Here is a 15147-nt window from a genome sequence, read left to right on the forward strand (position 1 = left end):
ACGTACTGCTTTGTATGTTAAAGGGGCTTTTGAGATTTTGGAGAAGTCATTGATTATACTGAAAGTTTCTTGTAATGAGTTATGTGACTCTGATAGAAATAATAAATAATTTGCATGGGACTAATTTTGTCTTGTGAATTCTTGTCTTCTGCTTTATTGCTGCAACAAATGGACAAAGGAGAGAGAAAGTATTCCTGTCTGGTTCCCAGTGAAGTGTCAACCTTTGTATTCCGGCCCACCCTCTGCTGCTGTTTGCTAGATTCTTTGGACAATCGTTTTTACATTTGCCCCACCCTCGTGAGGCATTGACTTAAATGCAGCAAGAAGCATCTTAAGAACCCATAGAGGACAAGGGTGCATACAGATCTCTGTAAGCAAAAATGATCGCTGGTTTCTTCTTTCTGCTCATAATCACGGGTAAGCAAACATTATATTTTAATTCAGTTATTTCAGCATTTTATTTATATACAAATATTAGGATTGGGACTCAAAAAAATAATCTCGATTAATTGCATTTAATCACAGAAGAAAATCTGCGACAAAGTGCAAATGCTTTGCTAATCTACACAATAACTGCCAACTATAGAGCTTTTTGAAAAAAAGTAACAGTAAGTTAAAAAAAATAGTTTTAATTACCTGAATGGCTACATGAAAGTCATCAGCTTTTTGCGTTTTACCAGCTGTGATGGAGTTATAATGACTGGCTTGTGCTTTTGTTTGACTAAAGCAGCAAAAACAGCCTCTTGCTTCTTTAGTAGACGAGAAACCATATCCAATTCCACTGTGTGGAAACGTCCTTCATGAGTGACTCTTTCTGTTGCCCCAGTGTTACATTTATGTTTGGCACAAACCTGTTGCTGGAACAGCCAAGATAACTCTACTACAATGGCAAACGCATTGGACACCAGGCAGAACTCTTTGTGTGATCTCATGCACGAGGGAGATAAACGAGATGAGTGCTGTTCCTGTTGCTCAAACCGCGGTCACTCTCAGTCAGCTCTCCCGCAGCACTGCTGTTTATTGAGGTTACATGAATATTCACAGCTTCATTAACATACGACATCTTACACAGGCATACACGTGAACAAAGAGTACCCGTGTTTGTGTGTGAGTCAAGATATGACCCTGTGATTGACTCCCCAAAGCTGGTGTTAGCAGTCCAGCGGACCACCTACACAAAAGGCTCTTATACTTAAACAGATACAGCGTAGGTGTCCTCCCATACCATAAATCGGAAAGAGAAGGCACAACCTCTCTCTAGGATGTGTGTGTATGCCAGAGTGCTCTGGAATGCACACAGTCTTTGCAGACAACTAAGGATCAGACATCCTATCAATATGCAATCGATTATATATCTCTAAGCATATATGAGCAGAGATGGGCAGTAACGCGTTACTTGTAACGCGTTACTGTAATCTGATTACTTTTCAGATTACTTTTCTGATTACTTTTTTCATGTAACGAGTAAAGTAAGGGATTACTATTGCAAAAACGGTAATTAGATTACCGTTACTTTCCCGTAGGAATGCTGCGTTACTAAAACCGTGATTTTTTTGCGAGAATGTCTCATGACAGTGACGTAAGCGAGTGCGACGTTCGTGACAACAGCTGTGTGCAGATCAACAATGGATCATATATCGAGTGCGTGAGAGTATGAGCATGCAGCGTTTAAAGCGTGGAAGTACTGACCTTACTTTGAGTTTGATTCCATAAAAAGTGACAAAAACATTAGTGTCTGCTGTGCGTGGGAAGAAAACTTCTTTTTAAAGCGAAAAAAACCCTAAACTTCCAAGCTACCACCGAGTGCGCAACAACGTAATGGGAAATTCACAGAGAAGCTGCCGTATCCTTCCACTGACCGCTGCGGCACACCTGCACCAGGGTAAACCTCCGCCTGCCCGACTCCTGCTTTACAGGTGAAAATAGAGCAACAGGACTGCTAGTCTTTGACTTTATTTATTTTCTGCTGTGTTTTACTTGCATCTATTTGAAAGAGTGAGTGTAGCACAAAAAAATATTTTATTTTATGTGCTGGAATGTGCAGAAAATAGGTTTAAATATTAAACAAATTTCTTCCAGTCAGAGAATGTTGCATATAATTAAATTTTTGCTTGATGCATAAAGTTAAAAGATTAAAACTAACAAAATAAGTTTTAAAAAGAGACTTTTCCATCTGATTACATTTTGTATGATGGATTATGCAGAAAAAGTAGAATTGGGCTGAAAGATCTATCGCTTTATCACCTATTCAGGGTGTAAAGCGTGTTTTAAAAAAGTAACTAAGTAATTAATTACTTTTGAAAATAAGTAATCAATAAAGTAACAGGATTACTTTTTTGGGGAAGTAATCGGTAATTAGTTACTGATTACTTTTTTCAAGTAACTTGACCAACACTGTATATGAGTATATGTTTCTAAGCATACATGACAATCCAACAATATAAATCTGACTCCTAGTCTTGCTTGCTCCTGGTGTAGTTATTTCGAGTTACTTTTCTCAAAATTTTGAGTTAATAACTCGAAATTTCAAGTTAGCTCTGCCAATCAGTAATCTATGTGAATGACGTAAATTTCTTGTTAGCTGGAAGGATCTGGCACAGAGGAATGTGCACTCTAAACCAGATTGTGAGCTACCAATGTATAGCAACAAATTGGTGCTTTCAATAGTATGTTTGCTGATAGTAACACCATGTGATTCAGCTAATAACACAAGGATTTCATCATTTGTGAAGGTCACACTGAAAATACTCAGCAATTTGTGCATTTATGACTGGCTGTAATACTGGTAGCTTAGCTGTAGCATTTGTAACTGAGGGCTTCAGCGTCCGGGTAAAAAGGAAATGACGCAATTCATGTAGATTACTGATTTGCAGTGTTAATACAAAATTTCGAGTTACTTTTCTTAAAATTTTGAATTAATAAGTCAAAATTTCGAGTTACACTTCTTGAAATTTCGAGTTACGGATCTTTTTTTTTTTTTTTTTTTTTTTTTTTTGTGGTGGAAACGGGCTTCCATAGCATGTAAAGTGCATTTAAATGCTTTTTTTTTTTTTTTTTTTTTTTTTTTTTTTTTTTTTACTTTACACCAATGTTTGTTTTTTAAATTTTGCCTTCATTAACAGAATTCAGACAAGGTTTTATGTATTTACTCTTTTGGAAATCTGAATTGAAGGACTTCAGTTGTTTAAACTGGTATGAAACCTTATATTTACTAGCTGAACCAGTCAAAATATTTAACAGTTGTAATATAGATTTGATCTAGTTTATCTATCTGGTTGAAGAATATTGAATAAAACACAACTAAATCTTTCCGGTTGAAACAGTTTGCAGACACTATGGCACAAAACAAACAGACAGACGGACACCTAGTCAACTGTTTATTTGTATTAGCAACGCAATACTAATCAACTGGATTTGTCAAAGGAAATGGGACGCTTGGGCTGAAAAACAGGACTTTGGTTGGTATCTGCCAGCCAAAAGTAAAGCTGATCTAAATACAGCAAGGTGTAGCATGCAGAAGGAAGCCACTGTGGAGAGAAATATAAGAAGTAGAGAGCAGAAATGAGAAGGGAAACGGGTGTTGCAAGAGGTCTGGATGCTGGGACTGGCTCAGTTGAGGAACAGCTGAAGTAGACACCATGCTTTTGCAACAAGTAGGGGTGATTAAAACAAAAACAGTGCATTAGAAAAATATGGTAGTTAAAAGATGGCAAAAGCAAGTCGTGTGGTTAATGTGCAATGTACGAAGGTATTTGGAACTGTCGTACTTTTATTTTGTAGTCTACTATGTGCAAAATGAGCTCTATGTAAAAGTATATTTAATGAGCCATTTTGAATTATTAAACATATAGTTGTGTATTGAAAGCGGCTAGATGTAATGTATCCTCATGCCCATAGAACATTGTGTTTGTTGTTGAATTAAAGGGAATTATGTTTACTGTATCTGTTAGCTGGCATAGTTTTACTACTGCCCATCCCACAGTTTCTTTTATGACCTATGTTTTGTTTTGGAAAGGAAATGTTGCACCATAAGTGAATTCTTTTGCAGTTTTGATGATCATTATAATGTGTCACAAGATGTCCAAATGTGAAATAAATGCATCAGCTTGTGGCTGTGTAAGGGTTGAAGTGACATCTCAAGTACAGTATTAGTCTTTCTGTGAGTTCTTTTGTTAGTGATTCCTCAGGACACTATAATATGTTATTGCTTATATATGTCCAGCGGTTGCTGTTTATTAAAATTCCCAGGTCTGTTTCCAAATCTTGAAATTTTTGGTTTGGTTGTTTGAGCCTTTCCATTTGGCGGAGTCACTTATTTATTTTAATTGTAAGCTGAAAATCTATTTAATTGTTTTTTTTAGGTTTCTGTTTTTCTCATCATGTGTTCTTTCAGTTCATCTATAAATATAACCAACACTTATGCACCTAATTTTGTACATATGTATAACTTGAACTTCTTTTGTTCTTTCATGTCAGGTGGATATGTCTCCAATGTAGAGCTACCAGATGCTGATAAGCAAAAAAGCAATGGGACAATTACTGGAGGTATTATTAATTTATTATCTCAAAGCTTATTCTGTGGATTTCAGTTAAATTTGGCTAAAATCAACATGGATATGCAAAAACAGTATGTATATGAGACATTTACTGTTTTTCCATTGTCATGTCTACGTCCCTGAGTTTATAAAGTGTTTTTTTTTTAACAAAGGAATAAATGGTATTAACATACAAACATGTGACAAAGAAACCTGATACATTAAACCTTAGAAATGAAAGATGTTGTAGATGCTGTATCTTTTATTTTTAAGGTGTAACATAACCAAAAAAAAAAAGAAAAATCATATAGTCCATACCAGGTGCTAACGTTAATTAAACAAAACATCAGATGAACAAAAGCATATGATATTACACCATATTCTGCTAATTATGAGGTCTGCCATAATGTATATCATGCCTTCCTGAGGTGATTGATCTAAAATATAAAACAATTTTATAAAGAGTACGTTACATGTATTCTACGTCCCATTTTTAATATTGACTGATAAGATAAACCTTGCAGACATGGCCTCTTAGTCAACAAAAAGTCCTGTGCATATCAAAAGGTTCTAAATTGGTGCTTACTGCCACTTCTCAGGAATATAGCATTAGTGCAGATGTATATTAGCTTTGATGGATGTAAGCATCCAGTGAGCATGTGTTTTTTTTTTTTTTTGGTTTTTTTTTGGTTTTTTTTTTTTAAATTGAAAATCAGGAATGAAAAGCACAGACGTTGTCTATTGTTATTTTCTAAAACAAATCTCTAATGGAGAATGCATTTTGATATCATTTCAGATAACAAAGATGAAGAGGAGAAAGTCTGTAATTTTCAGGATATTGTCAATCACCTGAATCTGAAAAAAGACGAATTTAAATACACTATGAGCCGGCCCATTATAAACAACAAAGATTATACAGAAGTGTTTGTTACAACAAGACTCTATGCCATCTTGGATATGGTAATTTGTTTGGGCATTCTTTTATTATTAATGACAATTAATGTTTTCTTTGGCAAATGTGTTTGTGGATATGTTTTCTTGCTCATGAAACATATGTCACAGCACTCATCCACAAAAGAACAACTCATTATTATTATTATTGTTATTATTACTTACTCTGGCTTGTTTCTTGCCACGACCCGTTTTTCTGTTTGTAACTTACAGTTTCTTAGATCAGTGCTGTTTCATTTTTATTTAGGTATTTTTTTGTTTTAGTTTTTTCTGAGACATTTATTTGACACACAGTACAGAGATATAGGTTGTGAGTTATGAATCCATGCTAATACATGACAGGTATCACTGGATTACTTCTGCTGAAGAAATCTTGAAAAGATTTTAAGCACTACTGTCCATCACTTCCAATCAGACATGATATATGTAGTTAACTGTCTTTGGTCCATGTCTTTATATTATTATTATTATTATTATTATTATTATTATTAGTAGTAGTAGTAGTAGTAGTAATAACAATAATTATATTGCTGCATGAGGAGTTTGCTGGTAAATAGACAGTTTCTCCTCCAAGCCAAGGACAGTTGCTGAGGCATTAGATGATATGAGTTAACATTAGCTAACCTGCCTGTTGAGCTTGACATGTGTCTGCCTCAATAAACACTATGTTCAAATTCTTTATTTACAGAGAGAAATTGACCAGACCTTAATTACTTACATTTGGGTTGATTTGGTGAGTTTTCTCTTAAATATATCATAGGTATATATGGTTTTCCCTGTATTGTTAAAATTCTATACTACTATTACTATACTATTTTTTTTTTCAATTATTTATTTTATTTGTTTTTCATCATCTCTTCTCATCTCTTTGCCTTTTTGTACCCTTGAGTGTAGGCTTGGCGCAATGAGTACATTAACTGGAAACCAGAGGATTTCTGTGGAATTGAATATATAACAATTCCTACTTCATATCTGTGGATTCCAGATATAACTATTGAAGAGATGTAAGTTTAACATATACAATATGCCCATAAACTCACACTCACATATAGTCATTTTATAATCATATATTTATAAATATATGCTACTATTGAAACCATAGGGTGACAGAAAATGTTTTCCTTATTGTAATCCATGAAATAATTTACAAATTGAAGAAGGAAAAATAGCAAAGACATGGTTAGAAATAACCATTTTTACTTTAAATAACTTTATTCAAACAGAGTCGGAGGATTTGAGCAATTATCAGCTGTCTGTTGAATTTATAAGTAATTCATCTCAAGCTGTTTTGAAGCACCTTTCACAAGTTGGATTGGTTTAATAGGCAGTTCACACACTATATTGCCAAAAGTATTAATTTGCCCATCCAAATCACTGAACTCAGTTGATCCAATGACTTCCATGGCCATGTGTGTAAAAAAAAAAAAAAAAAAAAAAAAAAAAAAGAATTAAGCAACTAAACAAGCAGACTGTTTCTAATCTGCTCTGATGAACTCAGTGAATTTCACAATGGTACCATAATAGGATGCCACTTGTTCAACAAGTCCAAATTAAACTTGCTTGCTACTAATTAATCCCCAGTCAACTGTATTATAACAAAGTAGGAACGACTGTAACTAAAATCACATAGGGAGGGGAGGTAAGCAGATGCTGAGGCACGTAGTGTGCAGACGTCACAACCTTTTATGCACATTAAATTGCTACAGACCTCCATACTTCATGTGGCCTTCAGCAAAGCTCGACAACAGGGCTTTCCAGTGCAGCTTTCCAGTTGCTGCTTCCAGCTCAGCACAACACATGCAGCTCTCCTGTCGGGTCCCGGCATCCTTTCGAAATGGGAAAGGTATGACCAGGTGATGGAGAATAGCTGTGTGCATCAGCCTCCTCTGACACCACACCTCGAACCCACGGATCCACCCCTCTTTTGAACTTTAAAAAAATATATATATTTCAACAAAATCTATTACGATTGGATTTAAAATAATATTGGATCATGTAATGGAAGACGTTTCAGCATACAAAAGCAATGACAAAATATAACACATCCGTCTCTACTGCACTAGATCCAAATACTGGTTGGAGGATGTGTTTGTGTCAGAAAGGGGGGGATTTTCTTGTAAAATAAAGAAGGGCCCAGCAAAAACTTAGTTTGGGAACCACTGGCCTAGTCAATGGTATCTCTCCACCTCTAGTACTAGCAGGTTTTACTAAGGTAAAATAAGATATAGCTGCAGACATAATAAATAGTCATTTATTGCATGATGCAAACTGTTTTCCATAGTATGATAATACATTGTTTTCATTACAATCATATTCTTTTATACAGGACAGAAAAAGATAAAGCGTCTCCGAGTCCATATCTCAGCATATATCACAATGGCTCGGTTGAGTTCAGGAATGACCAGGTGGTGCAAAGCACCTGCAAGATGCATGTTTACAAATTTCCTTTTGACACCCAGAGCTGCAACCTCTCCTTCAAGTCTATCTTTCACGATGGTGAGTCCATAACAGTTTCTGCTTACATGTCCTTTGTATGGTCTTAAAAGCACAACATTAGATATTTTAACATATACTGCCTGGCCAAAAGGAGGGGCTCTAATTTTCTGTTTCTGCTTCAATGATCTCATGCATAATTTCAGGAAGGTTATCCAATGCCAAAAAACTAATTTTCATCCAAATTTGCACATATTTTGGGCCAACATCTTATTTTGATGATGTTAGAATTGGACAACTGTGTGAAAAGCAATTGGGAATTTCCAAAGAGTCACATGAATCCCTGGAACTGCTATAGAGAGCCGTACACATAAGCTGGCTCCAGTTCTGTTTAATATTAGTTTTATCTTGTTAAAAACTCCCATTAGAAAGATTGGATGTTGCAAGTAAGCAATAAAATTTGAAATAGGCATTATACAAATGCTGGGATTTCATTGCTATTTAATCAATATTCCACACTAAACAGAATGAGCATGTTTTTATAACATTTTAACTTTTAACTTTAGTGATATTACTGTTTTTCTTGTAGTTGAATTAGCTGATCTGCAGTTTTTTACTGAGTTTGGATAAGAACTTTAAAGTCAGGTTAAGTGTCTGAGGTGGAACTGCGAGACAGTGGACAAGTAATCATCAATGAGTGGATCTGTCTGGATTCGTTAGGTTGCATCTGCTTCAAAAGTGAGACATTTTCCCTGGAACAATTAATAACTCCAACATAACAATCACAAGCATTTATGGCTCAAACACAGATGACCGACCACACATTCTATCATAACTTCTTCACATCATTACAGAATTTCTCCACATCTGCCATAATCATAGGTAGAAACTTTAACACAGTTATCAACCCAACAATAAACAGCTCAACAAACTCACATCATACCCAAAACTGGCATTCAGCCCAAATCATACCATAGCATACCAGCTTTATTTATAAATCACTTTAATATAAAGCCAGGGTTCACAAAGTGCTGTACAAATAGCATAAACACAATAAAATAAAATAAAACATGTTAAAACAAGTTGATAAAACAAATTGAGTCAACCCCTTAAAGAGTGCCAAAGGCTTCAGCAAATAACTATGTTTTAAAAAGAGTTTTAAACTCAGAAACAGAAGAGGCCTGCCTAACGTGCAAGGGCATTTCATTCCACAACTTTGGAGCAGCTACAGCAAAGCCATGGTCACCTCTAAATTAATACTTATTTTTGTTACCTTAAGGAGCTGCTGATTGGCGGGCGCAGTGTTGGGGAATAACAGAATACATGTACCAGTGTTACGTATTTAAAATACAAAATATGAGTAACTGTATTCCGTTACAGTTACCGTTTAAAATGGTAGTATTCAGAATACAGTTACTTTGTTGAAATAAAGGGATTACATGGCGGTCTTTTCCTGTTTCCTGTTTTCCTATGCCCTCTCTATTGTTGGTAATTTTCGCATCGGTGGAAACCCAAACAAAACATGTATTACAGTCGCTTGCATAAGTATTCAGCCTCTTTGAACTTTTCCACATTTTGTCACATTACAGCCACGAACATGAATCAATTTTATTGGAATTCCACGTGAAAGACCAACACAAAGTGGTGTACACATGAGAAGTGGAACGAAAATCATACATGATTCCAAACATTTTTTACAAATAAATAACTGAAAAGTGGGGTGTGCGTAATTATTCAGCCCCCTGAGTCAAAACTTTGTAGAACCACCTTTTGCTGCACTTACAGCTGCCAGTCTTTTAGGGCATGTCTCTACCAGCTTTGCACATCTAGAGACTGAAATCCTTGCCCATTCTTCTTTGCAAAACAGCTCCAGCTCAGTCAGATTAGATGGACAGTGTTTGTGAACAGCAGTTTTCAGATCTATCTCAATAACATCACACTAACATCATTACCAAAGCAACAGTTAGAACAACAGAATCTTAGATACCCCACTTACCCCAGAATAAGAAAGAGCACTACAAAAAATGTAAAACAATATAGCACTTTGGTCCTTGTTGGTCTGCTCACATTTATATTATTTGTCCTTTATCACATTTCTTTTTATATTCAATTTCAGATAAAGAAATATATTTGCGGAACAAATCTATTAACAATTCAACGGTCACAGAATTGTCTCGTAAGATGATGCACACGCAGTATGAGTGGCTGTTCATCGACATGTCAGTCAACAACGAAATTGTTGAAGATTATGGATTCAATCAAACTGTGGTCATTTACACAGTAAGTATTTCTGGAAACAGAAAGGAAAACTCGTTCTTTTCCCTTTATCCATCTACTCTAGCCACCTGGTTTCAGGTCAGCACTGATCACGTTTTTCCACAGCAGGTGATGGATGTGCTGAACCATGCTGCTGTGTTTGGCCCAGTTCAGTTGTAGGGCAATCTTTGAGTTGCCAAGTTTGCAGTGGACAATATGCTATGATGTACTTCAATTAATATAATTTTTATTCATCAGATTTATCAGCCGTATCATTTAAAGTTATCATAATTTGCAGTATATATTTAGGAGTGTGTAGGATCAGTAATAAAAGTATGTGTAAAAACAATAACCACAAACGGTAAACAAATTGTCCTATACAATAAATAAATAAAAAGATATCTAATTTGTCAAACATTCTCACATGCACCCTATCCTTGGGCTGTGCATTTAAAGCAGTCCTGTTTCACTAAAACAGTACAGGATCATTTATGCACAGTGTATTGTACACTATAATCTGAAAATCAGGCGGTCTCCCTGATTTTAACCATTGATAGCAACGAGTTATCATTGTTAATGTGAGGTTTAAAGGACTTGTATTCAGCTTTAAAAGAAGATAAGTCAGGTTTTACTTTTGATACTTTATACTTGGTTTTTAAATAAGTTTTATTTGTAGTGATATTTTTACACAGCGTTGTTTATTTCCTAAAGGAGTGGTTTGAATTCCTACACCACTTGTCACTCACGGCTAATAGCAAATATTTTTTTGGTAATATATCAGATATTTATTTAACTATAGAAGTACTTTTTTGCAATTTTTCAGCCAGGAAGGAGTGCATGACGGTGAAGAAGTCCATGTAGAGTGCAGCAATAATTTGTCAAAGGTCACTGCACGCCACTGCCTTATATACAGTTGTGTTCAAAATCATAGTAGTGTATGTTAAAATGTGAGTAAAGTTCAAAATCCATATAATATTTTTTTTAATTTCCCTTCATTTGGAACACTGCACATTATATTTTTCTTCATGTTTTGATGAAAAATATAAAGTATCAATATTTCAATTACTTGTCTGCATTTTTTCATTACAAACTCAAATATTTACTCAATAAACTGAAAAATGTTAAGATTTAGCATTCCTGTGTATCACTAAACTAATATTTAGTTGTATAACCACTGTTTTTGAGAACTGGTTCACATCTGTGCTACATGGAGTCGAACTTCTGGCACCTGTAAACAAGTATGCCAGCCCAGGATGATTTGACAACCTTCCACAATTCCTCTGCATTTCTAGGTTTTGCCTCTAAAACCGCATTTTTGATGTCACTCCACAAGTTTTCTATTGGATTAAGGTCCGGGGATTGGGCTGGCCACTACATAACCTTCATTTTGTTGGTCTGGAACCAAGATGCTGCTCACTTACTGGTGTGTTTGGGGTTGTCTTGTTGAAACACCCGTTTCAAGGGCATTTCGTCTTCAGCATAAGGCAGCATGACCTCTTCAAGTATTTTGATATAAGCAAACTGATCAATGATCCCTGGTATGAGATAAATAGGCCCGACACCATAGTAAAAGAAACAGCCCCATATCGTGATGCTTGCACCACCATGCTTCACGGTCTTCAGAGTGTAGTGAGACTTGAATTCAGTGTTTGGGGGTCGTCTGACAAACTGTCTGCAGCCCTTGGATCGAAAAAGAACAACCTTTCATCAGCGCCACAAAATGTTTCTCCGTTTCTCTTCAGGCCAGTTATGTTCTTTGGCAAATTGCATCCTCTTCAGCTCTTCTGTTTTTTTAACAGTGGAATTTTGCGGGAGCTTCTTGCCTCACACAAGCGTCCTCTAATTGTCACAGTACTCACAGGTGACTTCAGACCATCTCTGATCTCACTGGCTGAGTCATTCTGGCTATTGTTCGATCCATTCGAATGGTAGTCTTAAGTTTTTTTTCCACATCTCTCTGGTTTGGCTTTCCATTTTAAAGCATTGGATATCATTTTAGCTGAGCAGCCTAGCATTTTCTGCACTTCTTTATATGTTTTCCCCTCTCCAATCAACATTTTGATTAAAGCATGCTGTTCTTCTGAACAATGTCTGGCACAACCCATCTTTCTAAGGTTTTCAGAGAATATTGCATGTACAACATGTGCTGGCTTCATCCTTAAACAAGGGCCACATGAATGACACCTGTTTCTTCACATAATGAATGACCTCACTGGTTGGACACCACACTGCTATTATTGTGAACACGCCCCTTTCACTTAATTATTCAATTACACAGACTCAGGTGCATTCATATTGTGAATGTTGAGTCTGTTGGTTTCTCTGACTCTACTCACCTACTGGTAAATTATTTGCCATATAAATTATAATAAAATGATTCATATCAAAAACACTGATCTGATTCGTCATGTTGGACTGCTATTATTTTGAACACAACTGTACATCCTGTGGTGGTGTTACAGACACCCAAAACAACATTAATAACACTGCATGGTTTGGCACATTTACACCACCCAAAACTTTTCACTTAACTCCTTTCTCTTTACTATTTTAATACAAATTCACATAATACTTCTTTGAGTATCTGTTTCTATTGTACCTAACCACCTGGGGAAACAAATTCACAGATTACCATGAAGAGGAGGTCTGTCCTCTACGTTGCCAATTTCCTCCTGCCAGTGCTCTTCTTCTTGCTTCTGGACTTATCCTCCTTCCTGATCTCAGACACTGGGGGCGAGAAACTCGGCTTCAAGGTCACTGTCTTGCTTGCTGTCACAGTGATGCAGCTTCTTCTCAATGAGATTCTGCCGAGCTCTTCAGACAGTATTCCACTTATAGGTAAGGAAGCGTGTTTGACTGCACATATAGTCAATACTTATTTGTCCACAAATGTAATAATACTGTCTGCCCTCCTCAGCTGTCTACTGCATTGGAATTTTTGCTCTGATGCTGCTCAGCCTCCTGGAGGCAATTTTGGTCAAGCATCTGATTGAAAAGGATTCTGCAGTTGAAGATGAGACAGATGGAGACCGAAGCCTGGGGGAGAACTCTGGGAACAACCAGGGCAGCCACAACTTCTACAGCTGTTTTAGAGGTGAGCTTAATCATAGCAAACATTCCACAAATCTGCATGCAGTTTTAGTTGTGTTGCATTAATCTTTATGCCTACTGTTTTCCCAGAGATTAAGAGATGCAGTCACCATGCCTCTGTTGATGAGGTATCTTCTCATGAAACACCATCTGTGTCTCTGTTCCGAAAGGTTGGGAAAAAATGCACATTTTTTCTCTTTTCAGAAACACCAGGAAAGGATGTTTGCGTTGCAGAGATTATCCTGTATCTTAAACTGTATATCGGAAGCAAACATTTTTTATTAAATCAATGTAGAAACAAACCAGTGTGTCAAATGTTAAAGGTATCATGAACCTTATTGGCCTAACATCTTGTTGATTGCCTTTCTACAAAACCACTCTTTCAGGGCAGCAGCAGTATACTGACAGAGGTGTCCTTTGCTCTGGAAAAAGTGTCAGATGAGCTGCAGGAGACAAGGAAAACAATGTCTTTGCTGAGCAGCGACAGGAAGCCTGGATACTGGACCAGAATCGCTAAAAAAGTCAACAAGGTTTTCCTAATTTTTTATTTGACTGCAGTCACTGTGTTCTTAACATATATGGTTTCATTGTGGAACAGTGCTGAGGGTGAGTAGGGCTAAAGTTAAAAAACCTAAAAGACGTAAAGCAAAAAAGAAAACACAAAAACTCATTTTTTATTCTGTGTTATATGTTTGCAGTTAATTTCTATTTGTCCAAAACAAAAACATTTTAGAAACCAGAAAAAAATTCTGAAATTGTACTCTGATCTCGAGTGTTAGGAGTGTTGTGATCAGTGTCAGGTCATGGTCGTAAAGTAATGTATTACACATATTACCCAGAACACTTTTCATAAAAGTAATGCAATAAATTACTCCAATTAGAAAATAATCAATTATACTGCTATTAACATTATTTTCATCTTATTCTGTAAAATGACCTGAAACAAACTCATTCATAATAACCATTTAAAAGTATAAACTGAGGCTACACAGCAACACAAATCCCTATCACGACAAGGACGTGCATATGATCTTTCTCTTAGTATTTAGGTATGAACACAAAGCTGACAGTACAAGCAAAGATGAAAACCAGCATAAAGATTGTAAGTAAGAAAAAAAAAAAAAACCCATCGCCACAGTGATTCTAGAATTCAGAGAAAAAAGTACGCATTGTTTCACGATTTATAACATGGAGCATTAGTTGTATATTCATAGAGTTTATTATTCAAGTGTAGCTCCTGACCTGATGCTTCCTTGTACAGTTTTCCCTTGTCGAGTTTGAGTGTATTAGCTAGTTCCAGTTTTATTTTTCCTACTTTATTTATTCTTGTGGTATTGTGTTTAGTTCCCTTCCTGTTTCCACTCTCTGTATTTGCAGTGTATTTATAACCTTACCCTTTCTTTGATTTGTATTAGAGTATTTTGTATCAGTATATTACCCAAAGAGCTTTGTTTGTCTAATTAACATGGAAATCAAAAATCACATCATTTAGTGGTCATTAAAGTGTGTTCAGATTTATTTATTTATCACATTTAATATATTTAACTTATTGATGATGATTTATCTCATAATTTGTGAAACAATGCTGACTTTTTTTTCTTGGAATTCTGGATGACAAAAAGACGTCCCCACTTTGTTTTGTTTTTTCCAATGTCTCCACTTCTCTTTTGTACATAAGCTGGTTTTAAAAGTTAAAAAAATCTAAGAAGTTCTAAATCATTAGTTTCAGCCTATCTGAATAAAAGACTGGGTATAACATGTTCTAATATGCTAGTGCTTTCTCAATAGAGAATGCAGGACATAATGTTCAGAGTGAAAATATAGCAGATTGTTATTGTTACATATTTATTACAATATTATTAGAAGAAAATTAGTCTTTTCT

The 15147-nt window shown here is 35.7% G+C and overlaps 1 protein-coding gene across 1 annotated transcript; it reads left to right on the top strand.

The window, feature by feature from the left end:
* Window positions 1–343: 343 nt before the first annotated feature.
* LOC102798036 (5-hydroxytryptamine receptor 3A-like) lies at window positions 344–14042 on the top strand. Its single transcript, XM_087844780.1, has 11 exons — window positions 344–417; window positions 4477–4545; window positions 5332–5495; window positions 6175–6219; window positions 6381–6490; window positions 7813–7982; window positions 10036–10199; window positions 12803–13013; window positions 13093–13269; window positions 13356–13435; window positions 13652–14042. The coding sequence occupies exons 1-11, from the start codon at window positions 381–383 to the stop codon at window positions 13877–13879; spliced, it is 1455 nt and encodes a 484-aa protein (XP_087700906.1). The 5' UTR covers window positions 344–380; the 3' UTR covers window positions 13880–14042.
* The last annotated feature ends 1105 nt before the right edge of the window (window positions 14043–15147 follow it).

The sequence above is a fragment of the Neolamprologus brichardi genome, chromosome 8 (assembly GCF_056152115.1).
Source record: "Neolamprologus brichardi isolate AB-2024 chromosome 8, ASM5615211v1, whole genome shotgun sequence".
NCBI lineage: Eukaryota > Metazoa > Chordata > Actinopteri > Cichliformes > Cichlidae > Neolamprologus > Neolamprologus brichardi.

What these genes read in the sequence shown, in the direction of transcription:
- LOC102798036 (XM_087844780.1), top strand. Translation starts at nt 381, where the DNA reads ATGATCGCTGGTTTCTTCTTTCTGCTCATAATCACGG. An exon ending in AAACTGTGGTCATTTACACA is followed by an intron (nt 10,200 to 12,802) that starts GTAAGTATTTCT and finishes ACAAATTCACAG; the next exon opens with ATTACCATGAAGAGGAGGTC. An exon ending in AGACAGTATTCCACTTATAG is followed by an intron (nt 13,014 to 13,092) that starts GTAAGGAAGCGT and finishes TGCCCTCCTCAG; the next exon opens with CTGTCTACTGCATTGGAATT.